Genomic DNA, 26,711 nt, shown 5'->3' with positions numbered 1-26,711 from the left:
TTAAGACTCACACCTCTGCATTGCATGAGCACTGCACTGATCACCTGCATTGTTTAGGAAAGTGTCTGCCATATTTTGATTACTCCAGAGCCACCTGCTAATATTGTATTTGTCAGTAAACTGAGACAAGGCAGTTAGGTTCACATGATAAAATTCCTGCAGATCAGTAATTAAGGTTGGGGCTGCACTTGTTTTCCAGTTCTCTGTTGTAACCACCAGATTAACTCCTCTGGGGACTTCAAAGTATTTTCAATGATTCAGATCAGTTTCTGTGTTGGAAGAGATTTAATTCATGCCATGAATGGGTGTAGGATTGTCAGTGCATTGTCACCTGGTATCTCTTGAGGGCAAGCACGTGACAGTAGGACAGCAGGACAGCCATGAACTGAGCTGTGGCACCATAAAAGCTCTTTCCTTATAATAAGCTGTGATAGGCATCTGTCTGCAAGCATAACCTGTTTTATTATGGTCAGTCTGTGGCTCATTTAGGACTAAATGGACTCTTTTCTCTTGGTCCTTAGCTTGCAATGTGCTACTTTTTCCTCATTTTCCAGTCAAAAACCCTGTACCTTCTCATGGAATCATCTCTTCTCTGCTCTCCTGCCCAAGGCTGTGTTATTAATTCCTGTCCGACTTCCATTTCCTGTCATTTTATGCTGCTTTTCCAGCTGAAAGAAGACAGTGGTCATATCATGTCATAATTATTTTCTTTAGTAATTGCCACAAAGATGCTGAGTGTTTCCTAATTAGATCAGGCAGTGTTCATGGTGAAACCTCAGAGATGCTGTCTGAGGACACGAGTTTCCTTCACATCTTGGTAATTGAGTTGTACAGCCCATGCTTGTGCAACCTGAGTTTCTCCCTGCAACTCCTGAGGCACATCAGGGGATATTTTAAGAGAAAGAGAAAAAAAGCTTACTATGAGAAGCAATGGGATTTTTTTTTTCCTCCCTGTTCTTTATATATGCTATCCTCTGTACCTTTGTAACTTTTTACCTCATCACAGGCTCATTTTGCAAGTAGAAGACTGGAGCTTGTTATACTGCTGTAGAGGTGAGGATCAGCTAAAAAAATTGAAGACAGATTGGTTTCAGGGGCAGATGGCTAAAACTTATCCAGGGATTGAAAAACCGTTTGCAAATGTGCCATTATTTTGATGTGAAATAACTCTACAGAATGTTCCAAATAGTGCCTTATTTTGCTGCTGGAAAGCTGTAAAATTGTAGATCATTGCACTGTAGATGAGATGTTAATACAGGGGAATTTGTGAGCAATATAGAATGGCTGGATACATTCGATGTGCTGCTTGCTTTCATTTTTATTAGTTAAAATGAGCAGGGTAGTCAGCATTGGAGAGCCCTCAGAGCTAGGATGTTCCACCCTCAGGATTAGTGCTCGTGGCAAATGTTGGAAGCAATGGGAGAAATGGGAAAATTGCCCTTCATCTAACACTGTGGTAGGGGGAATATTGCCTTAGCCCTGCAATTTGTGTTAGGAGCACCTCCCTTCTAATTTATTGTTTAATGGATAGGGATGGGATGTTTATGTGGAGGTAGGAATTGGGGAGCTTGTCCAGGGATAGACCCCCAGGCACCTGGGGGCTTTGATCTGATCCTCCCTTTGGCCACTGATGTGCATTTCCTGTGCCAGTCAGCACTGTGGCTGCTGGGGCAGGATTAAATAATTCTCTGCACTGTTCAAGCATCATTACAAAACAGATTAGGAGGGAGGACAAGCTTGCTTTATCCAGCTTGAAGTTGAGGTTAATTAATAGGGTTTCTTCCACCCCCAACTCTGTTGCTCCCTTGAAAATTGTAATTTTTATTGTAGATTCTTTGTGGTTCTTGGGGCTGCCCTGTTCAGGGCCAGGAGTTGAACTCTATAATCCTGGTGGGTCTCTTCCAAGTCAGGATATTCTATGATTTTCTAAAAACAGTTGCAGCTTCTTGGCTTCATGTCTTCCATGTAAAACCTGCAACAACAGTGCCTAGGCCTTTTTTGGGCAAAAAGGACACATTTTTGCAGCACAGTGTTTCCCTGAGCTCCCCCCATTATGTCATGGTCAGACCCTGTGCAACTTGGCTTATGGCTTTTATTGAGCTTTCACCTTTACATGGCTAAAAATTAATTTGATCCTTTAAATACTGCAAAAAATTGAAAGTATCAGTTAAAAAAGGATTGTGAAGTGTGTGGGGTCTTTTTGTGTTGGAAGTTAAAATGCTGGAGAAAAGGAAGCCATAGGTTAGTCAGGCAAAGGAAATAATTTAGTTTTATGTTAATAGCTGTGCTTAATAATAATAGTTGTTATTATAGCAGATGATACTTTTCTGCTATGATGACAAAAAAACCAAAGTCTGGTCTTCTAAGTCTGGAGTGATACTTAGGCACCTTTTTCATACCAGTTATTAAACCCTTTATTTGATGAGCCACTTAGTGTAAGTGCCTTGATGTAGCATCTAAAAATTACTTGAATCCTGAGGCACAGACAGAGCACAGTTATTTTGCTAAGGAGGAGGATAAAAGGCAACCATCCCCTGGAAAACAGGTAAAAAGACAAGAGAAGGGCATGAGCCATCTGCTTCTGTCTCACCAGTCCTTGTGGTCTAACATTTAATGATACAAAGTGCTGCAGAAGGACACCAAGGCAAAGCAGCCTTTCCTTGATCCAGCAGGTGATGGAAAACGTTGCTGTCATTTCCAGGGCTCAGTGGATTTGCTCTGCTCACCAAAATCTCAGCCTGTGTGCAAGACAGGAGTGGAGGGAAGCTGGTGCACACTGCTTGAGGAAGAGGCAAATGTCAGCAGCCCAGCTCTGCTCTGGTCTACTGGCAGTGGCTCAGGAACCTTTCTCTCTTAAGAAAGATCAGGAAGAAATTCAAGGAAATTTCTCCTTCTCACAGACAGAAGTGACTGACATATAGGATGGAAGAGCTGAGGTGTATCAGCAGGGCTTTTTTTTCATATTATTAACATAAATAATAAACCCTTGACCTGATTCATCCTGGCTTTCCAGCTGAAGAGAAAATAAATATTTGCAAGATTCTAAAATATATTGTCATAAATATGGAGTTGTGGCTGGTTTCTTTCCAATGATTTCTGTTCTCTTTGCCATTCTCCTCTGGTTTTGCCAGTTATTCTCCTTAAAGTCTAAGTCTGTAAGGTCATACACATACTAGAGCCTTTTAAATTCTCACTTTGATATGAAATAGCAGTCACTTAGCTAGTAATTAATAACAAAAAATTAGTGTGTTTTTCTGCAGTGTGTGGCAACACAGTGAGTACAGCTTCTTAAACACAGCCCATGACTCAGGAGGCTGTTTGCAAAAAACAAATCAAAAGAGTTGTAATTGATATCCAAATTATGCTGGTCAGACCTGGTTTAAGAGTTTGTTGCAAAACTAATTGGCCCTGGATTAAAATTCTGAAAATCTAAATTGATCCCTTTGACCTTCCAAAGATTGGTGAGAATCCAAATAGTGTTTGGGGCATATGGTTCCAGCTACAGCCTGCCAGACTGATCTTGAGAAAAAAGAAATTTTTGAAAAAGATATTCTGGACTCTGCAGGCTTTTATCATTAAGAATAAAAGCTTTTTTTTTTCATTTATTCATGATCTATCAGATCTCTTTTCCTGCAGTTTCCAAGTAGAAGGTGTCATTATTGTTGCTGTATACACTACTTTTTCCACACAAACCAGAGTATTGTTATTGAAGTGCTTGCTGTTCACAGTGCCTAAAAATCAAAATAGCAAAGCAATGACCTCTTAAATGAGATGCCAAAGAAGCACAAAGCAAAACACAGAATCACAGAATGGTTTGAATTGGAAGGGACCTCAAAGATCACCTCATTCCAATCCCCTGACATTGGCAGGGACACCTTCCACTAGACCAGGTTGCTCAGAGCTCCCTCCCTGGCCTTGAACACTTCCCAGGATGGGGCATTTTTTTATGGACAGCCTGTGCCAGGGCCTCACCACCCTCACAGGAAAGAATTTCTTCCTATATCTAATCTAACCTACTTTCCTCCAGTTTGAAGTCATCCCCTCATGTCCTGTCACTCCATCACCTTGGGAAAAGTCTCCTTTTTTCTCACAGCTACTGAAAGGCCACTTTTAGATCACTCCAGAGCCTTCTTTTTTCCAAGCTAAACAATCCCAATTATCTCATCCTTTCCTCATAGCAGAGGTGTCCATCCCTACCTCAGCTTGGTGGCTCATTCCAACAAGGTCCTTCCTGTGCTGGGAGCCCCTGAGCTCAAGGTGGGGTCTCACGAGAGCAAAGGGCAGAGTCACCCCAAGGACAAAGATGGGGACACCTGAGCACAGCCTGGCTTCCTTGTGCCTGGTTAGCAGAGTGAAAATATCCCTTCTGAAGTCATTACACATGGCAGCAAATGTCCCTCAAACAGCAGGCCTGAAGAGGCTGCTAATGAAATAAAGGAAGGTAATTTAGCAAAGAGATGAGACACTTTGGTTTTCCCTCGTGGTTAGCAATGGCTGGTTTTTCCTGCTTTGTTTGAGTTGCTAAGGAACCTTATTTGCCCCTGAATCTATTTTTAATTGACCCCAAAATGAAGAGTTTTGTTACATGAAAATGCTTTCTTGAATCTAGATATCTGAATCAATGTCATTCAAAGGAACAGAGTTCATTCTGGACTGAGCTGCCTGATGTTTTCAAAGCAATTTTTCAGTCCTTCAGAAAAATGTTTAAAAGTTAATGCAGACTGCAACACACTGAAGCCTGGTAGATATTTTGGAAATTGACTGGGATTTATTAGTTTAAAAAGTTTAGGAACAACTTGACTGTTCTCCCTGACGGTGCTATGTTGGAAAAAAGTGAAATTCCTTGTATCTTGAATTAATCCAGGTAAAACCACAAAGAAAACTAAACAGAAAAACCTCAAACCAAACTGAAGTGAGCCTGCTGGTGATCACAGTCATGGTACATGGTCTGACTTTAGGAATATGTATTTAAATTGATTATTCCCTTTAAAATAACTTTCCCAAGAATTACAGGTTTGAGATATTGATGTATTGCTGTTTCGTTAAGACCATCTGTCTTCTGATGATGAAATGGTATTTCTTGTAGCACAGTTCCTATCAGAGTTGTGGAATTATTCAAAATCAAATTTAATCCTTTTTTTTTTTTTTACCTTTTTTTTTTTTTTTTCTTTTTTTGCCAGGCAGAGCTGCTTGGCTTCAACACTGTTGGTAAACAAGCACAATCAAATATTCTTCCAGTACTGCATTCCCATGTGTGTTTGTTGAAACTGCAGCTGAAATGAGGTTGGATGCAGCAGTTGTACCTGACTGCAGACAGGCACAGAAATATTTCCCACTCAGCTTGGAGTAAGCACAGGCTTGATGGGCAACTTAAGTCCTGTCCAGGGTCTTCCCACTGGAGATGAGTTTGCTGAAAGACAAAGTGCATCATTTTTTAAAAAGAAATTAAGTAGGTTTCTGAGAAATAAATTAACACACCTTTGGGTGCTGCTGTATGGCATTTTTAGTTATTGTATAAAGGCCAGGAAGTTCTAAATTAAAGAAGATATGCAAGATTCTTCTTGACCTTTTGTCTTAGATCACATTTAATATTGGATTAATTTAAAGTATTCTGTATTCAGGGATGCATTTGGTAATCTAATAGTCCTCCTCCATTTTTAACTGCTGTAATTGTATTTATCTTAAAATTATCTGGCATTCATTGGCTTTTCTGACAATTTTAATTTATTCTAGTGTATTTTTCTAATGTCTTCCTTTGCCAGAGGGTAGAGGAGGATAGAAATATTAGGATACCAACACCATGAGAGAGTGGAATTACTCTGAGGCCAGAATATGGGCAATAACTAAGAGTAATGGGGTAAAATTAGAGTGGGAACATTTAGACTGAGACTGAAGGAGCCTTGACAGTAAGATCTATTGAACTGTGGAGGTATTTCCTGCAGGATCTGGGGGAAGTCTCATCATTTTTAAGTTGAAACTAGACTGGATAATTCAGAAGAATAGTAATTCTTCTCAATTACTGAAGTACAGGGAGCAATCATAGTCTTCTTGCAGTTGGAGATTACCTGTCTTTTCAATCTCAAATTTGGCTGTTTCTCCTCCTTTGCTTTATCAAGCTCATTCTGTGGAACTGGAAAGAATTTACAGAGAAGAGAGTTTGCTGTGTTTGTGTAGAGGATTACCTAAGAAAGCTGCACTGCAAAAGACATCTGTAGCTTTTTCCAGTAGATTCGAGAAGCACCAGAGCTCTGATTTTCCTCCAGTTTTACCTGCTGGGGAGAGCAGTGCTATCTATGCCTGTTCCCTGCCTTGCTCCCTAAAGAACTGAGAAGACCAGGTGTTTCCATTGTTAACAAAATTTTCTGAGACAGAACATGCAGAATGCAGAATAAGAGATTTCTTTGCTTGGCTCTGTTGACAGCACTTATATGATAAAATTGAATTTTGATTCTTCATTTGAGGTTTGTGCCTTTCTGAAGAGCTGGGTTTGATAACAGGTATTAGGAGAAGCTGGAGAGCATTTGAGACCAATTGGTGGCAGGGCACAGTGTGAGGAAAGGCAAAGCCATGGTCATGGATGGAGATGGGGACGCAGCATTACAGACCAAAACAATTCTGTGATTTTAAGCAGCAACTGTGACTTTTTTTTGCAGTGAAACCTAGGCAGGCAGGGCCAGGACATAAAGCCAGGCTATTTTGCCACTTTTGAGTCTTTTCCTTTGAACCCATCAAGAGTCTTGTGTCATGATCACCATTTTTTGGTGTGTTAGACATGTGATAGAAGCTTTCAGTAGGAACTCATTCATTCCTGAAGCATCTTTTGGGTGCTGCCAATTTAACAGACCCATGGCAGCAATGCAGTGAAGACAAAGGAGAGAAATGTAAGAGAAAGCAAGCAGACACTAAACAAATTTTTAGTTTTTGGAGGAGAAAAGAATTTTTATCTCCCCTTAACCTGAGTGATATTTCTGAATAACAACTCTTTCAGGAGTATTAGGATGCACTTCATATAATCACTATTACCTTCATTGCTCCAGGTCTCTTTCTGGAAGGCAGCAGAGAAGCTGGAAAAGCTGCAGTCATAATACTGGCTCTTCTTATTAGTGAAGCAACTTGCAGATAAACTTTGGCTGTTTTATTAATTAACAGCTGTATTTTTCTCTCCTGGAAATCTCAACAGAAAGGCCATTCCTGTGACTGCAAAGAACAAATTTCTCAGAGCCAAAGATGGCAGGTGGTTTTCCAGGGCTCTCAGTACAGCCTGTGTCATATTTTTGTTCTACCCAGGACTTGGTGAGTGGGCAGTCAGGGAAATGGTGTTTGCTGGCTTTGATGGCATTTCATGCCCTGGCCAAGCAATAGCGAGCCACGCTTGCAAATGATCCAAGAGAACATTACAGCCCAAAGTTCCAGACAATGCCTATTCTCATTACAGGATTCAAGTATTTAGGACTGTTTTGATAAGTCTAGGCAAGGTAGATTGCTGCTCAGTATTATTAACAGGCAAATGGCATCACAGAACAAAGATTTGTGTAAATATTTCAGCAGGCTGCAAGAAAATGAACATCACGCCGTTCTCAGAAGGATTTTCCAAAGTGATTCTGCCACAGTTGCTTTCAAATATTTAGATATATTGCTGGGGTTATTGTAAGTCCATGAATTCAAAATGCAGGAATAAATATGTGCACAAAATACTCCTGCATTTGCAGGGAAAGGCTGACTGAGCAAATGAAGCCCTTTTTCCATCTTGGTATCAGGTAGAAATATTCCGGGTATTACCAGACCTTGTACTTTTAGGCATAGGAAAGCTGTTACTGGAATAGGAAGGAGTCCTTCTGGACAGGCATAATTCAGAAGAAAATTCTATATTTAGTGAACTATGGACAGGGATGGGTAAGGAGTGTATGAGAACTCCCAAGATCTGAAATGCTGCAATGACTCAAATGTGCAGTCAAAGGGCAAAGGAAGTTGCCATGGTTAAATGTGTCTGATGTAGCTGTTATGTATAGACAGCTCCCAGCTGTTAATCAATTATTAACTATTACTAATAGTTAATAAATTAGCTATCTTAAAAATGAACCTGATACCTGGAATGTGTGATTACCTGTATTTCTCTGTAAGCCTAGTGGGTGCATACATGGATAATTATACCTATCAGGAGTTCAGCAAGGTCCTAATACCAATTTTCAATAAATGCAAATAGCCCAAATGCCAAAGCCATACAGGGCATACAGTCCTGTATATTAATTACAGAATCTTGTCATAAAGCTGGAAGACTCTTCCTTTCTAGACCATCAAACCATGGGCAGGACAGAAATTATCCCCATGACTCCTATCAGAAAGTATCCCCATGTATTTTTGACCAGGTTATTTACTGTTTATTCACAGAAGACATAATTATCACTTATATTTTGTCATCCAAACTGCAGTTTACATTTTATGAACCACAGGCATGTTTCTGGGTTGAAATGATGTTTTCTTCTTGTGAATTTTGTTCCTCGTTCCCACTTCTCTGAACTTTTTAAATCATGTTTTCTCATTAGCAGAATATACTTTATTAACTCACTTGTTTAATGAGGTGCTTTGGGATGATAAAGACAGCAATTCATTCTGCTGAATGACTTTGGGATGTTAAAAATTAAATAAAACTTCTAAATACCAACAGACCTCCTGCTGGTCTTTACTGGTAGTTGTTCTTTGATGTGAGAGAATATTAAGTTCCTGTAGTGCCACACCTTCAAGAAAAATTGATTTTCAGATTGTTGTTAATAACAAGCATTGGCACATTGTGACAGAAATGATTTCTTCTCTTAGAGAAATACTTAGATTAGTTTAAGAGAAGTTCAAGCTTGCCTGGTTTTCAAGCAATTTAACAATTCTTTTAGTCTTTTATACAGAGAAGATAGTGATATTTATTTGTATTAGATTTCAAAGAAAAGTGTCAGAGGAAATAAACCTTTGCTCATACAAAGCATTTTTTTCCTTGAGGCTGCCATGCTCTGGAAGGTAAAAATGGAGCCCAGCAACAAATAGAATTGGGAAAACAAGAGGGTGGGTTCTAAAGTTGAGTTTTATATCATTCAGGTCGTTAAAGAGAACTGGAATTGATCTTTCCTGTCAAACACAATTCTCCTCAATTTTTCTGTAATTTTTGGTGCTTAGTTTTGTGGGTTTGTTGTTCTGTACTTGTGAAGGAATCCCAGGAGCAGAGTTACTTTATTGCATTTTATAGTGATAAAGATCTTGGCTCAGCATTTTTAAGACAGGGAACAAGTTCCTGTTTTCCTGAAAGGTTGTGTGTTTGGAGTTCAGTGGGCACAACATCTGGATATGGCTTCAACAGCTGGCAGACTTGTTGGGGAGCATCTGCCTCCTATTACAGCTGCTTTTCATTGAGGCAGATTGAATGTGGCATTTGAAAGGGCTCATTGCATGCATGGAGATTTCTCTGGTCATTATGTGACAAAGTGATTATTTAAGGGCACAGATTTTGCCTGTTTTCATGTAGGACCTGCTGCACTGTAGATGCTGTCAGAGGCAAATACTGGAGACATTAAAAAATGGCCAGGAACAACGTGGATAAAGAGGAAAACAATGAATAAAATTTAGCAAAACCCTACGTTTGTAGATATTTGCTACTGAGCTTCTAAAATGCTTGAACTGAACTTTGTAGTATTGAATGAAATGCTTCATTTAACAGATTATTCTACTCTGCTGGATGTTTAAGATTGATGCAATTTTTAAAACGCTTTCAAAGTCAAACCTCTCATGAAGGTGATTAATTCTTTACCTCTGGTTCTCCTTTCATTTGTTTTGATCAGGGATACTCTATTGATCAATTTGATAACTAAATCTAATGAAATCTCACAGTGTTTCTACAATATTAGCATGTAATTCTGTGCTGTTATCACGAGATATGACTCAGTGATACCTTTATGGAAGAAGTAATAACTGGATTTGGCCAGTGATCTTCCAAAATGATCATCTTATGCTGTTGCTTCTCAAGAAAGGATTTTAAGAGATTCTTACTGAATGAGGTCCACCAAAAAATGCTTTCAGAGGAAAGGTCTAGGAATGGTTTCCTAACTGCTGATTATGTAGCTGTGGGTAGGAGGCTGAAACCACCTGCACCCTTCCTGCATTCTAGCAATGTCATTGAGGCTATGGGTCAGGACATTTTGCTGACTGATAGTAACATCCTTGCCCATCCTCATTTGTTCTGGAAATTCCATCTCTATTTGAAGAGTGAAGAAAGAGCTCTCTAGATGTGGATATACCACATACCAGACATACCAGCAGGATGATCTGCTGAGCCTGGAGCCAGAATTTAGTCCCTTGGAGCTCATGGGCTTATGCTGTATTTGATCAGTGAACCTCAAGGAGATCAAGATTTCCAATGGTGTTTCCTAAAGCTCTCAGGTATCTGAATCTGAAGAACTTCTCTGAATTGAGTGCAAGTTGTTTTCTTCCTACTCCCATCCTGACATTTGACATCCATTTTAAAACCTAAAGCCAGGAAGCACAGTTTGCATTCTCTGGGTGAGCTCAGTTGTATCCCTGGTTTACAAGAGGGACTGGAATATCTGGAATATTCAGGACTACTGTGGAAAAATAGTTCCATTCTACTGTCGCTTGTTTCTGCTTCCTTGTAGCTGTTTATCCAGTTGTTCTGCTGTGGTCTTGCCACCAAGCATGCTAATGCCATTAATGGAAATGGATGAGAGAACTTCATTTGTTCCAGAGAGTTTTCCAGGAGAGGGCAGCCATAGTTAATTCTGGGTCAGTTCATGCAATCCAATGTGAATATAGATTACTGGCAGCATTTGTCTGCAATGCTCCGTTGCCCAGCATGGTTTCTGTGCTTGGTTCTCTTAATTTGTTCTTTTGTTTGGATTGCAAGTGTGTAAAAGATGGACTTTTTCACAAATTCATGCTGGAAAAGACAACCCACATAACAGAGTGGTTAACTCCCAGCGCCGTGTACTTGCTGAAATCCAAATGCTCTTGGGAACAGTTTCCATTATATGTCACTGTTTGCTTTATATACTTTCCAAGCAACTCATGAGCTTCTCTCCACTCTCTTACTTCAAAGATATTTTTGGAAAAGCATAGGCTAAACTGTTGCAAGAGACCTGAAAAAATCTGGAAAAAATTTCTCTGGCACTGAAAACTTCTACTTCTTTTGTTTGGAAAGGATCAGGACAAAATGATCCTCTCCCCTTTCCTCTTTGCATACTGAGGATGCATGTAAAGCCTCTCTTGGTTGGGGTGTAAGGATGATAAGTTAGCACTGAGGGGCATATCCCACATGCACAGTTTGGAGCTGTGCTTATGCAAACAGCAGCACTGATGTAGATGGCATCAGGAGCTTTATTTAGTACTGCCCTCCAAGGGGCACAACTTCTGGGGCTGGGCTGGCAACCAGGATCCCTGGAAATGCACTCAGGCTTTGTATTAAGACTGCAAGGAAATTTTTCCTTTGGTATGATATGGGTAGCTTCCTTTCTTAGGTCAGATCAAACCATCAAAAGCTATTTTTCTTTTATCCTTTTTTTTTTTTTTAATTTAAAACCCTCCAACTCTATTTTCCAGCATGGCTAAGTAAAAACCATTTGCCAGACCCCTAAGTAATGTAAATCCATGGATTTTTTATAAAGTTAAAAATCTGGTCTCAGCAGGTGATAGGGCTTGGGAGGATTTTGTGTTCCTGTTTTGTAGCTTGAAACACGATGCAGTTCTTTGCACTTCACGTGTAAAATCACAGAACGATACGTGACTGAAGGAGCCATAAAGTCTCTCCATACACTGAATTTTGAAGACTTTCACCTTTAGTTTTTTCAACTTTCTCAACTTCCTGTACTTTGCAATCTCATTTCATTTCCCAGGCATTCTACTAATGTGTATCAAACGTACCCACATGATCTCAAAATACATAAACCAGGGAAAGACTGTGTCAGAGAGACCTTGTCAGACGGTGCAGGGCTCTTTGCCTGACGTGGAGGGTGAGGAATTAGTAATTTCTCATCTCTGTTTTTATGTCTGTGGGTCTCTAGAAGGTGGAGCAGCCACCATACTGTGTCTGCAGATGAGCTGATAACTCTGGTTGGCCTGAGCACAGAGCCTTGGGAAAATAATTCTTAGAAAAGGGACTTAATCAGCTGCCACACTACGCTGATTTGCACACAATTGTGTCTGTCTTTTAAAGCCAGAGATAAAAGGACAGAATTTGACACCTGCTCATTGCTCATTTCCCCAGCAGCTCTCCAGGCTGGAGCACAGTTGCAGGGTTTGAGCGAGGAAAAAGGTTTTGGCACCCAGGTTGTCAATGGAAAGGAGACTGGTTTGCAGGAATGCTTTGCAGCACTTGACAGATGAAGCCCAAGGCATGCCTTGCAGTCTTGGGTATGAAGAGGATTTAATTTTTTACTCCATCTAGCTGAACTCAGTGTTTCTTTTCTTCTCTTCCCACAATGTCATATTTGCAGTTTTATTTAAACACAAAATTTTCATCCTCTGTGCACTCTGTTGTGCTGATATTTGAGGTTTCCTTTCCCTCAAAATGCAGTGATGGGAAAGAAAGGATTTCTAGGCTCTTACTTTAAGTCTTTTCTCAGAGAATTCTCCTTTAAACAGCATTATTTTTATTTCAATTTACTTTTCCTTGTGGTTGGGTTTTCTTTTATCCCCTCTACACTCTTCCTGCATGTCCTGTAAATCCTCAGGCTTTACCTTTGGTTTAGTGTAAGAGTTATTCCTGTAAGAAGCTGGTACCTCAATGAGCCAGCATGGGGATTTTGAAAACTTACAATTAAGATGCTTTTCTCTATCTTCTGGAAGTCACCTTCCCCTCTTAGTTCTTTTTGGTAGCTAATTAGTTCATTTCTTCTCAGTGAGAACTCCTTACTTCACTTCCCAGGACAGGTCAACTCCTCCCTAAAATGTTTCAGAATCCTGATGTGGAAAGCTGGTGCACTGCTCACTTCCTTGCCCCACCAGATTTGAGATCTGAGATACATAAATAAAGATTTTTTAAAATTTATTTAGGGCTAGGTTTGGATTTTTTTTTTTTTTAATTTAATTGTTTCTGATTCTCTGGCAGTGCCATCTTCACATCCCAGGAAAATGGTCTGTTTAGTTATAGGTGCCACAGAAATTGTTCTGCTAAGCTCTTAGGAGCATGAGTATTGTGATCCCTAAGAGGATATAGTCTTTGTCTCTGAGTGCTTATAGTTCAGCTTTTTATATCTATATCTAATCTATATCTCTCTATATCTCTCTATATCTATATCATCTATCTATATAAATGTAGATATAGATATATACCCATCCATGTAAATATATGTGTCTGTGTTGTATGCTATAAATATATATATATGGTATATTTTAAAAAAAGTGAGCAGGGAGCAGGATTAGGAAAAATAATATAACAGAGTAATGAGAGAGAAGTAGTTTTGCACACAGGTTGTAACCCACAGGTAGCAGAGAGCACAATTTGCCCCCTCTGCAGCAATCACCAGGTTTCTGTGGTTATTGCTGTGTGACCTCAGCAATGGGTTTCTGCTGGCACAGGATAAGATGGGTCATTATGTGGGAATTTAGCCTGGGCTGAGCTTTACTCCATATCTGGAAAGCTGGGAATGAGATCCATGCAAGGTGCCAGGTGCACAGAGCCAGGTCATGTGCAAGGGCTTCAGGAGAATAGAAGGTTGGAAGGTCTCAAAAGCAGAGATGAAGTGACTTTAATTTTTAAGGTGTATAATCCAGTTAGATCTCAGAGGAGGGCTTGGGAGTGTAGGCAGAGCAAAAAGGTCAGTTTTGGAGAAGTTTTCTAGAAAGTGGCATCAGGATTTAATCACAGGCTGTGGAGATATGAGTCATGAGAGGATATCAAGTCAAAGTGAAAGATGAGATTGGCAGGAAGGAATCTGATTTTATTTCTGAAATTAAGACAGGTATGGCGAGAAAAGGACTTCATGAAAAATTCAGAAGCTAGGTTTTGAGCATGTTCAGTTTTAGAAGTAGTAAATTATTAACAGAAATATCTTCGAGAAAGGCCAAAAGTAGTTTGGTTTGATGACTCTAGGCTTAAAGATTTCTTGTGTTCTCTAAGTTTGATTGTTATTTGAGTGTTCACATCCAATCTAACAAGGAAAAATATAGATTTCTGTCACAGAGGATGACTGGAAACTTCCATCTACACGTATCTATTACTGTAGTACTTTTGTGCATTCAAATTGGATTTTGAGACAAGTCATGATATAGAAGCAGGATGCAATCAGAATAAAGAAGTCATGGCAAGGTTTGAGAGTTTCCAGCTTGCACCTGCCTGGATTATTGTCTCATGCCTTAAGGCAAAAGTGACCTAAGCATACATAAGGAAAATGGGAAAAAATTAAAACAATTAAGAGTCATCAGACTGAAATATGCTGTGAGTGAAATTCAGAGAAATTTCATGGAGAATATGTTCATTTAGTGGGCACTCCAATGTGTGGACATTGGGCACAGGTGGCTTGGTACCCACAGGTCATCCCTGTCCTGCACAGAGCTCCACGATGGCCGTGTCTGTGCCTGGCCCTGTTTGATGCCCTCATTTAGCTCAGCTGGGTGCAGTTCAGTTGTGGCTGGGCTAAAGGAGGCCTGTGAGGCTCAGTGTCCTCCTGCTCATGTTTACACAGCCACTGAAATGTGGTAAATCATCTACCTGCCTGTTAATGGGGGGTTATCCATTATCTCGTACCAGGCTGTGGCTGATCTACAAAGATAAAAATTCTTACAGGCCTGGATATCTCATGCAGTGTCTCATGGGTTTCTTTTAAGACAAGTATAGAAAATGAATCACAGACCCACAATTTTTCTTCAAATAGTCAGTATAACTTTTTTTACTTAAAGCATCTTGCACCACTGTCTCTGTACATTTGGGCATGGAGATACTGCTGTCTCATCTCTCTTCTCACCTGCATTTGAGTTCCTTCTGTTTGGAGACATTACCTCACAGGTCTCTTCCTACAGGCCTTAAAAAAGACAATTATACTACACACAGGATGAGTTTAACCAGCAACTTAAAAAAAAGCCAAACCAACAACTCCCTATTAGGTGTTACCTCTGTAAGAATCCAGAGCACCACTCTGTGCTTGTTGAATGGGCAATGCAGAAAATACTGTTTCCACTTGAAATGGTAGAAAATACAGAAAAAAAATCCACTTCCATAATGCCTAATTCCATGATATTTTGGGTGAGTAAACCGTATGGCTGGACTCACATATCTGACTTTGAATGCACAAAATTGAGTACAGCAGCCTAGTTTTGTGTCTCTGCTGTTAAATAGGCATTACCTCTCCTGTGAGCAGTTGTAGTTCACTGCCATCTCCTTGCCACAATCACCACCTTTGTCACTGATTTGTCGAGCAGGTAACACTCCCTGGAGGTCTGCAATCCATCCAGTGTCTAGACTAAACCTGCTTGGAGGTTGAGACATGCTCCCAAAACAGCACAAAGTGCTGTAGGCTCCTTTTTTACCATTAACTTTTCATCCACAAGTCAGACACTCTGACAAAGTTGGCATGAGGCTTTTCAAAATCTCTTCTACAGAGGGAGAGGTTTGTCCAACATCCATCACTGCAGAATGGCAGGAAAAAAAGGAGAAAATTTAAAGTCTTATTAAGCAACCAGTGAGGAAAGAGGTGATTTGCTTTCCGTGAGCTATAGGTTATGTCATGGTGTGATTTTTAGGTTTGTCCTGTGCAGACCCAGAAGTTGGACTCACTGATCCTTGTGTGTTCCCTTCTAATTCAGGGTATTATATGATTCAGTTCTGTTCCTGCAGAGGTTTGGCACAAAGCTGCCAATATACCAAAACCAGTGTTATATGATACTTCTAATAGATTTTAGTTTTGTTTAAATGTATTATAGGACTTTTTTCCCCTCTCCTTTTTTCCCCCCACAGGGCTGGATTAGAATGCTCTGAAAGTAGTCCTGACACAGACAAGCTATAGAAATAAAGTTCTCAATAACTTAAAATAACATGCAAATCCCAGGCTTGTGAAATTTCAAACATAAGGCACACACCGTATGCCAGCCTGACCTCCAGGCTGTGTAGCAGATAATAAAAAGAAATTTTGTCAAACCTGCTTGTGATTAGCAGACAAAAAAGGGTTGGCCCATGTTCATAAATGGGAATATTTCAGCAATCTGGGGCCATGTCATGGAATATTTTAAAATAAGTCAAAAGGTTCTCAGGCTTGCTGGAAAACCCAGAGCTTTGAGCATCTTAAAATCTCAGGGATCTGCCCTTGTGCATTTAGATTAGGACTGGGCAGAAGCAGAATAAACTCTAGAAGTGATTTTTCACTTGATAGCAAATTGGGCAAAGCACCAAATCACAGGTTATCTTGGCTGCCAGAGGATGAGACAAGCAGGTGCCATCCATGTGCCAGCAGTTTCTTAGGGAAGGAGAAATGTCTGTCATAAAAGGCATGTGTGAAGCAAAATAACTCCCACCAAAACCAGGGAGGTTAAACTGAACTGACACATTTCTGAAATAAATCTGTGGTTAATGTGCATTCAGGTTTTTAGATCCCAAGCAGAAGCTGGAGGCAGTCAAACCCCAGAGCACAAGTCACGTTCATGCTTCCCTCCTCAGGCAGAGTGACCCTGTTTTTTGGAGTTAATGGAAGAAGGTTGTACCACATTTAAATGTTCATAGCCAAGATCAAGTAGTGCTAAAACTGAATGCTGGTCACATGTCTTGGAGTTTAAAATTGGACATAAACATTGCACTGATTTGGAGGAAGAAATCTTACTCGGGGCAAAGGACAAGGTTGAGGAACCCTTTTGCAAGCGAGTCCCCGGGGATGCTGCAGCATCCTCAGCCCATTGCCATCACAGAGTTAAGAACAGACACAAACTGGGAACAATTTGGCAAGAAAGATAATGGGACCAGTTGGGATCTGTCGTCAGCATACTGGGCACTGCAAAAGAGTGATTAAATAGGAAGACACGGACAATTATCAAACACTAATTGCTTATTGTTGCTGGAACTAGATTTTAAATGTGTTTTTCTTTTTAATTGCTTTTGGAGCAAAAAAAAGTGTCCTTAATTTAATTCTAAAATCTTTGGGAATGGGAAGTCTGCCAGGAACAGGGCAGCTCAGAGGTCTTGTGAAAGCAATTGCCTCTCTCACCAGCCTACATTCATGTCCAGTTATCCCATCCTCTGCCAGCTTTCCTGTTTTCTGGTTCATGCCCTGATGTTGGCTGAAGGTCTCCGGGTTGTTGGTACTTGCAGGAGGCTGCAATAGTTTGTTCATATCCTTTTCTGTATTTTTCATTCATCACTGTCCAAGGGCCTTGACCCAAAGAGGAGCTGAACTCTTCAGGTCCACAGGGGGTTTGGAGAAGCAGGCTCTGAGGGCAGTTTTTAGGACAGGACTAGCCGTGGTTGACAAGGTGAGATATCTGTGTAGTCTGAAGCTGTTACAACACAAACATCTGTATACCTCTGTACTCTGGCACTGCTGACTGCAGGGAAATTCAGCAGGGGCTGGATTTGCCTCACTATTATGTCAGTATAACAATGAATGAATATGAGGCTGTTATTCCAAATTAAGATGTTCAGGTTTGGTGCAGAGAGCAGGTCCAAATCATAGACAGAAGGTTTAATGCAAGTAGCTAAGAGGGTCTTGTGTTATTAAATAACCATTCAGCATTTTCCTGATGAAAGTGGCAGGGAATATAGTTTCTATATTCATAGAATTATCTTTTGTATGGATGTATTCAGCTCTGAAAGGGCTGCAGGACCTCATCATGCACAAATGAATGTAACCAAATCTGCCTCTCTCTGTGCAAATAATTTGCAGGAACAGTTTGGAAACTGAAAGGAAGCTGGTCTACATTAGGCAGAACAAGTGCAAAGAGGGGAAACAGAAACAGAGTTTAGATTCATACTTTAGAGGAGCACAGAAAAATCCAAGGGTCCTGTCGTCTCAATAGAATGTCACATGTCACCTGCTCCTCCTGCTCCAAAAGCCAGGCTGATAAATCTGTTGCTGACTTGACACAGAGCATGAGGGGAGGGATGGGAAACTTGCTTGTGTGAAGACTGCTCTGTACAGAGTTTGCCTGTAGTACAGTTTTTTTCCTCCTTTCTGATCTTTTCTTGCACCTGCATAAAATGTAAGATCAGAAATTGAGGGAATCGATTAAATCTATTTCTGAATAAATGATTTCAGAAAGAATTCCCTTTCATTGTTAAGTTCCTTGCAAAGTCCTGAACTAATGCTCATGCAAAAAAAGTTAAGGGAAAAAAAAAGAAATGTAGAGAAGTTGTTCCAGACATGGCTGGCCCTTTCTGTGTTCTTTAAAGGCAATTAGAAGGAAAGCTGGCCTGGGCAAACATTTTAATCAGCATTTTAGATTTTTTGAGCACAGAAAAATGGAATCATTCCATGAGATCTTCCTTGCAGCAGCTCTAGCATGGGGTCTGGGTCTTTGGCTTTCCTCCATCAAAGTACCTGATGGACATTATCCAGAGATGTCAGTGATGCTGCTGCTCCTCTCCCCTCCTCAGGCCATGGCTCTCCTGGTTCACAGACCAAGATGAATAAAATTAGTATTTTTTAATTAACAATTGCAATGGTTGATTGACAGAGTACCCCAATTATAACAGCAAAGCTAGGCAAGACTTATTTTTCTTGATTTCTGTTTTTTCTTTTATGTGAGCAGTATTTACTCATCTGGGCATCTCATGCCTTGAGTTTTGTTGGCCAACTTGTTTGTGCAAAGCCATTCCTCTGTGAGGTGTTTGCTCAGTCCTGGGCCAAGTTCCCAGCTGCAGAGAATGTCAGAGGCCAGTGCAAGCGCATCAGCTGGGGATTCCACATCCAGTTTAAAGGGAAATATCCAAAGGAAACTTCTCCATCCCTCCCCTGTAAAGATCAACAAAACCACTCTGCCTTTCTCTGCAGCCTGTTTTTTTTTGAAACCAGCTCAAAAGTGAGTGAGGAGAGAAAACATAGCTGGAATATGCATTTCTACTGGGATTAAAAGTATTTGTATGTGGCTTTCCAAAATTAAATTTGGACAGAGGCAAAGAGGGACTTGGGTGTGAAAATGCAATTAGCCATGACTCAGGACTCTTGATATACAGGGGGGCCAATGAGTTCTTGAATGGGAACTTGACAAAGTGGCAAGAACAACTTATTGTGAGTTAATATGAGCAGAGTAAATAACACAAAATGTTATTAATGTTTGGTGTTCAGTTCCAAGCAGCTCCTTTGGGTGATGTAGACAGAAGTGCACCTGGCAGGTGATGGTAAATGAAGTTTTTCTTGTGAAATAGTCACTGTCTTCCCAATAGTAACATTCATTCCCTTTTCTTGAGAGGTCTAAGGTCCTGAAAGAAAGACATTCTAAGAATACTGATGTATTATTTTGACATAATGGTCTCTCACAGACTTCCTGTGGTGTCAATAAGCATCACCCATCAGCTGGGCCATGAAAGCAGTTTTTCTATCTTAAAGATTAATTCATGGAGATCCTAAAAGGCTTGGCAAAGGCTGTCAATGAAAAAGCAAGGCTTTCCAATCACCCTTCTCAGTGGCTGTAGCAGCCTCATCCTCCACCTTCCAAAATGTGTTGGATAACATTTTCTCCCTGGATACAATAATCACTTGGGGAAGGTGCTGGAGGGAAAAGAGAATGGCCCTGTGCCTGTTCATTAATGTGGGGCAGAGACAATGCCTGTCTTTTTCTCATGGCACCCAAGGATGCCAACACAAATGGGCATTGTAGGTAAATGAACAGGAAAGGGGTGGGGAGGACAGCATTCTCTTGGTTTATTGCATTACTTCAAAAATGATTTAACTTTTAATTAAAGGAGTTTGGGAGATTGCTAGGTCTTTATACTCCCCCCCCCCTTCTGTCATCCAGATTTTATGCTGCCACTTTTAAAATGCAATTTTTATATGCAGTTGGAATTAAACTTGGTCCTTCCAATTTTCTCAAGTGCCGTTTCTCTCGTTTCTGAGTCTTAGTAGGATGGAGATACAGCCACGACTGATTTCTGTGCTAGTGACTGCATCTTCTGATTCAGAGCTCCTGCACTCTGAAGCCAGTAATGATTCACTCTCACAGCAGTGGTGTGAGCAGTCTCAGCTTTTATATGCCATCTGTGTGAGGAAGCTGAATCTGCAGAAACGGGACCCTGTGCACATGGCTTCTCCTCTGCTCATGGATGAAAATATTAAAGCAAATCCGTATGGTCCATGAGATGTTTTCTGTGTCAGGAAGGGAGTAAAGCTGCCTGTCAAACCAAGCTGTTCTCCCTGATGAAAGGGGGCTGTTTTTAAACACTCCTTTCCATAGTATTTTGCACGCCAGCCATGTGTGCTCTCTCATCTGACATCTCATTGAGATCCTTGGCTCTGGTACTGCAGGAGGGAAGTGTGTTCTGGGAAGGAAGGAAATTATCTCTCATTATGTACACAAACACATAGTGTGCACACACACACTTCTAAATCAATCTAAAAGAATTGAATTTTTTTATTTTATTTTTATTTAGGAATGAGAAAGAAAAAATTAATCTGGTTGAGCCAGACTTAAATGCTTCCCTTTTGTTTGGATTTTCTATTTTCTCGTGAAGATATTAGAAAGAAATGCTCTGAGCTATTATTAGATACTAAGGTAGAGGTAGAGGGCAAAGGGTTCATTTACAATTCCTACAGAAGACCATTAAAGCTAAAAGGCAGTTGATGAGCAGCTTGAAAATATGGATTCATCCACTAAGCTTAGGGAGTATTTCCAAAGGTTTGTGCTGCTCTGGGGATCTAACCCTTTGTACAGCAGTAAAACCCACTGGGTGAAGGAAACAGAAAACAAGTGGGTTGTTTTGGGTTTTTTTTAGTTAATGAAAGGAGTCATCTCGCAGGGAAAAGCTTGGAAACATGAACTGATATAAAGTAAAGAATTGATATAAATGTGCTGCTTTTGAAGGAAGCAACTGGACTTCAGCTCTGTGCTAGGAGACAGGGAAACATAAAGGTTATCCACAGACACACATTCTTTGTGTTTTGGGAAACCCAAGTGAGTTAATCCCTGATAATGGGATACCATGACAACCACTACTTCACCTCCATGGTCTTAGGGCAATACTGCAAGAAGCAGATTGGTCATGTTGGGCAGGACAGCCATGGCATTCGAGTGTGCTGCTGCAGGAGAAATCCAATGCCATAAAGGTTTTCCAGCCCTTCCCTAGAATGCAGTGGTGATTGTCACTTCCTGTCAGAGAATCACAGAGATGGGCAGGGACCTCTGGAAATCACTGTGGTCCTGTCCCTGTTCAAGCAGGGCCACCTGAAGCCACTTGCCATGGAACATGTGCAGGTGGCTTTGAGTATCTCCAGGGATGTAGACTCCACAACCTCCCTGGGCAGCCTGTGCCAAAGCTGGGCCACCTTCACAGGAAAGAAATTGTTTCCTGATGGTCAGAGGGAAGCTCCTGTGTTTTAGTGTGGGCACACTGACCTGCCACTGGGCAGCACTGAGTCAAAGAGCCTGGCTCTGTCCTCTTTGCACCCTCCCTCCAGGTGTTCATCTACGGTGCTGAGATCCCCTGGAGTCTTCCCCAGCCTGAGCAGTGCCAGTGCTCACATCCTGTCCTCGTGGGAGGGGTGCTCCAGTCCCTTAATCCTTCTCATGACCCTGCACTGGAGTCTCTCCAGTGTGTCTCTGTTACTCTTGTAATGAGGAGCCAGAACTGGACACAGCACTCCAGTTTTTTGGTTTTTTGGTGTTCTTTTTGCCAAACCTCTTATATCTGATACTGCTGGATTTGGGCAGCTTTGGTTGAGAAGAGGTGTTCATCTGGGAGCCTCAGCTTTCCTGGCCTGACCTCTGGAATAAATATTCCTTTCTGAACTTTTTTCTTCTCTGGCAATAACTTTAGTTTGTTTTTTATCCAGTGGCTGTGTTGAGGCTTGTTCAGTTTGCGAGGCTAAAGGGCATCACAAGAACATGCATCATTTTGCACTTTTTGTCCAAAGCAACAAAACAAAACTAAGTTAAAAAAAATCACTTTGTTGTAATTTTTTTTTTTCTGTGAAAACTCCTGAAGCATAAAAATAGTGTCTTTCCTTGTAGAGGGGATATTACTAATGTAAATCCAATGCAGAGGAATAATATGATGTATGTCAAAAGGCAAGCATCCAAGGAGGAGCAGGAGTGATGGAAATGCCTCATGGGCATATGAGATTGTGGGGATAGGTATTCACACAAAGGATGCTTTCTTACATGTGCCCAGGGCTTTCTCTTATCTCTGAACATGAACCCGTAGTGAAATAGAAATGTTCCTGTATTAATAGTGCATTGGAGATAACCCTCATCTGAAAAATACAGCAATACTGCACAACTGGGAACCCTTTCAGAGCAGGGAATTGGACTGGCAATTTCATAGTGTGTTGGTAATGAAACATTTTGGTTCTGTATAAGCAAATGGGCAAGGTTAATGGACACATTACTCTGGCTGTCATTGTCCCAGCAGTAACCAATTTAGAGGCTTTATATTTTCTGCTGTCCCAGTAAGGGAAAGAAAAGTAGAAAATTAAAAATAGAAATCCCAGAGTGATTTAAAGTGCAAAGAGTGAACAAGCTTGTAGTACTCCAGTATAATTTTAAAATCCCTCTTTTCCTTATAATCAGTATTTTAATTTATACATTACATTGCAAATTCTGCTGATGTCTGTCCTGCTCCAAAAAGCTCACCTCCACACAGAAGGATTTATTCTGGCTGTAACACATGAACATGAGCCTCCAGCCCTGGATCTCTCTAGCTGTTGTTTGTATTGATGGCTCCTGTTTGTATTTCCCTTCACCTCATGCTGTTGATTTGCAGAACCATGAAAAATGGTCTGTGGCTTTGGCCTTCGAGGGAGGAGGTTAAAAAATATCTTCTGGTGCCTGTGTATATATCATAATTGTGGTTTTTTCATAGCTCTTTCAATGGCTGAGGACAGATATCAGGCCCTCATGAGCTGGCTTTTCTCAAGCAGATGCCCTGCACAACAGCACAGCGCTGAGTTTTCTCTCTCAGAGTTAACTGTCCCACACTCCTGGTTTCATTGAGGTTCCTTTTTTCTTGTTGAGCCTCCTGTCAAGACTAATGCTGTTTCTGAAACAGGTGTCCAGCCTAACGGGGATTTGTTTCCTTGGTTTACAGACATCCTGGTTGATGGCAAGGTCTGTGACTGTGATGTTGTGGTGACCTGCCAGGTGGGGGACCCTGTCCCCTTGCAGGTGAAGTTGACCAACTGGAGCAAGCACAGCGTGGGGCCCTTTGCTCTGACCATGATGCCCTACCAGGATTACCAGAATGGGGTGCACAACTATGAGCTGCAGGATGCCATCACCTTCGTGGGCTCCAACACCTTCCACATCGATACCGTGAGTGGTTTGGTCACAAGTATCAGCATTTTGAATAATGTGCATTTGAAAGGGGCTTCATTACTCTATTGTGCATTTGAAAGCAGATTAATTTTTGGAAAGCCCCATGATTATGGTAGCTATTGCTGACAGTGCTCCTGCATTCATCTGGAATAGTCTCTCAGAAATGGTTTAAGACTGCAATTTCCTACCATGTAAACCACTAGTAAATTATCAGAGGCAGCAATTTCTGGTCACTCCAGATCTCACTAAATGTGACTGGGTAACCCCAGACTGAATGTTCAATACCATATTGCCAGTCCCTTGAGTCTCCCATCACAGCCTGCAGTAATAGATTTTAAATAACTTTTTTTTTTTCCTTCAGTCCATAAGAAGCATTCCCCAGGCTGAGCCAAGGAACTCAGCAAATCAGTTTTAGTCAGGTCCTGAGGAAACACAACAGACTGCAAAAAGAAAATGCTAAGCATTAATGGCCAATCTGATGAGCTGGTTCATTTCCTGGATGCTTAGCATACTGTTATAAAACCATAAAGAAATGCATAAAATGAGGAAAAAAAAAAGAGCCCCTTTTTAAAACAATTGAGATTATGATTTTTCTCTCAATTTCTCTAGAAAATTCAAGTCTAGGAGCTTTTTGCTTCTAAGGCAAGACACTGAAAATACAGATACACTACTCACTCTCACATCCTTCCATCCCAAAAATACAACAACAAAATACCTGGAATGAAAATTCACAGGCAATGCTGCAGAGTGGAATGAGCAGCATTTCTGGTAACTCATGAAATAAACATGAAGAATGGGGTGAGTGTTTGGGATTGTGCTTAGGACCTTTGTTTAGGTCAGCTCTTCAGATTGGTAATAAAATGTACCTGTCAAAATTAAATGTATAAGTGAACTTTAGTTAGAAAGAAATGAAAGGTTAATCACAGAGATAGTCACCATGCATATTTTTCAATTACGCATCACAGAAGAAAATATTTCTAAAAGCTAATGAGCATGAAATATACCATCAGCTCGATTTTTAATGGGGGCTCACTGTGTTCTTGTAGCTGAATAATTTAAATATGCCAACAGAAATCAGCCAGGGATGGCTTTCTTTGACTCTGGTTCTGACAATGTGGAGTTTTTAATCAGAGTGGTGGTGTTTGGATGCCCAGCTGCCAAAGGCCCTGACCCTCCAGGCTAATGAGGGAAAAGGGAGATGTCAGTGTGATGAATTCTTACCTTCTGATTGAGTCTCCTACGGGGCAAAAAGTCAGGAGGTCACATCTCTGGTGCCTGCCCAGGCAGCCTTCTCATACGTTACGGTCCCTGCCTTTGCCCCATCGCTCAGGAGTTTGACATTTCTCCTGTAAACACAATCCCCAAGAAGTTAAAAATAGAATTGTTTTCTGCTGCTTGCCCTCCTTTCCATACAAAAAGGTGAAATGAACAAAATGTCGACTCTTAGACAAGAAGTGTTACATTTCACTGTGCGTGGTGTTGACCCCACACAGGCTCCTAAGGACAGTGCTTGGTCACCTTCTTTGGGGTGTAGAGGCCTGATTGTGGAAGAAAATCCTTTATGTCTGCCAGTGGCCCTTTTTCCCTTCATAATAACTAATTTAGGAATAGAAAATAGATTTCAGAAAGTTCCACCTGTTTGGGGGGGATGAGGGGAAGCCCTGGTTTGTGCATTTGATGTTTTGGGGAAGAACCACCATGCTCAGAATTGTGCTTATGCTCTGAGTTTGGCCAAAAGTCAGACAGGCACTGGTTAGAAAACCAAAGAAGTTCATGGATGGGTGGGATGAAGTTTCTCTTTTTCATAAACAAAAGTTGAGATACTGGACCAAATTCCCTGCTGGTTTTCAACTCAGTGTTGCTGTATGGAAGCTGTTAAAAATGTCTCCATCATTTTTTTAACCTGAGGTCATGAGGTATTTTTCTTATTTAGTGGAAGTGGCTTGAGGTGCTGCCCTTTCCCAGCTGCTTGTGAAAGATGCTCCCCTCTCCCCCTGCAGGCCCATCAGGACAGACACTGAGAGAACTTGTTGTTGTGCAAAGTTGTCCAGTTTAGCAAAAACCACATTGGTCAGCAGTTTAAGTTAATTGGGCTGACTTCACACTGACACTGGCACAGGGATACTGACATGATTTATTGCAGGGCTGAGCTGGGTGGGAGGGAGGATGGAGAATCAAGTCTGGTTTGGTGTATCACTGGTGCGTGGTCAAGGAGGAGTGGGAGCATCAGGTACTGCAGCAAGGGCAGATACTCCTCACACCCTGAAAATTCACTCTGTTGTCGTGCTTCATTATTGGTAAAAAAAAAAAACCCCAACAGATCCCTCTGCCTTCCTAAATGTTAAGTCTCATGCTCAAAAATTCACTGTTATTTCTGATTTCTGACTAAAAAGTCTCAAAGCAGTTTCTTCTACTACCTGGAAGACAAGGGACATATATGAGAATTTTCAGGATGCACATGCTGCTTTGTAGTGTGAATATAAATTGTTGAAAGGGTAAAAGTCACACAATTTTGTATTTCCCTTTCTTGTGGCTTGAAGTCCAAGTTAGAAGATTTATCTTGGAAGTAATGTAGTGATGCTTATTCACCTCTTTGTGCTTTTACCTCAGTTTGATGCAGCAGCCTGAGTTTGTATCACAAAGTCTCTGCTGGATATGATACTTCAAAAAGCAAAGTCTTTTCTGGAAAATTTTTGAAGGATATTGAGTTATTTCCATGCATTTTAAATTAAGTAAAGTCTGCATTTTTAAGCACAACTTCTAATTTGGCTAACCTTACTTTTCTCTGTATTTGACAGAAAAAGTGACTTTCTCCATTATGACTTAAATATTTAACATTTTTTGTTCAGTGGGTGATTTTGAAACATGAGCTAACATGGTGGAACTTCCCCATTAAAATACAGTGGAATTTTTTATTTTTTAATGCTGCTTCACAACATAAAGTTTTTCTTTTGCCCTATTATTAAATTTTCTTAGTTCTTACCTCTGGTTTTTTGTTGAATAATTAGTTGATCAGAGAGAGTTGTTTTTTTGTCAAATTAAAACCAAAAATGTTGCTTTCTGTGGAGAATCCTGTAACTCCCAGCAACTCATCTTCTCTTCTTGTCCCTGCTTGTGCCATCACTTATCTTCAAGCAGGGTTTTTTCCTCTGTGTGTTATCACACACAAGCTCAAGCGATTGGTAGTGGGAGATGAGGAGAAATTCATTAGAAGATGGTCATTTTGAATCAGCTCAGAAGCCATGGTGAACATTTGCTCACTTCTGGCAGGTCCT

At 40.7% G+C, this 26,711-nt stretch overlaps 1 protein-coding gene across 5 annotated transcripts in view; it reads left to right on the top strand.

The window, feature by feature from the left end:
- TRAPPC9 (trafficking protein particle complex subunit 9) overlaps positions 1 to 26,711 on the top strand; it is a 444,261-nt gene that overhangs the window by 410,740 nt on the left and 6,810 nt on the right. For 4 of the 5 annotated variants that reach the window (XM_059867583.1, XM_059867590.1, XM_059867566.1 and 1 more), the window contains one exon: positions 23,210 to 23,433. In XM_059867583.1, the coding sequence (XP_059723566.1) occupies positions 23,210 to 23,433 (224 nt within the window). Of the gene's footprint in view, positions 1 to 23,209; positions 23,434 to 26,711 lie in introns of those variants that run through there. The other variant, XR_009489416.1, reaches the window with a different exon arrangement.

The sequence above is a fragment of the Haemorhous mexicanus genome, chromosome 1 (assembly GCF_027477595.1).
Source record: "Haemorhous mexicanus isolate bHaeMex1 chromosome 1, bHaeMex1.pri, whole genome shotgun sequence".
Taxonomy (NCBI): domain Eukaryota; kingdom Metazoa; phylum Chordata; class Aves; order Passeriformes; family Fringillidae; genus Haemorhous; species Haemorhous mexicanus.
The sequence above is the reverse complement of the archived record's forward strand: the minus strand, read 5'-3'. Positions and strand labels throughout refer to the sequence as shown.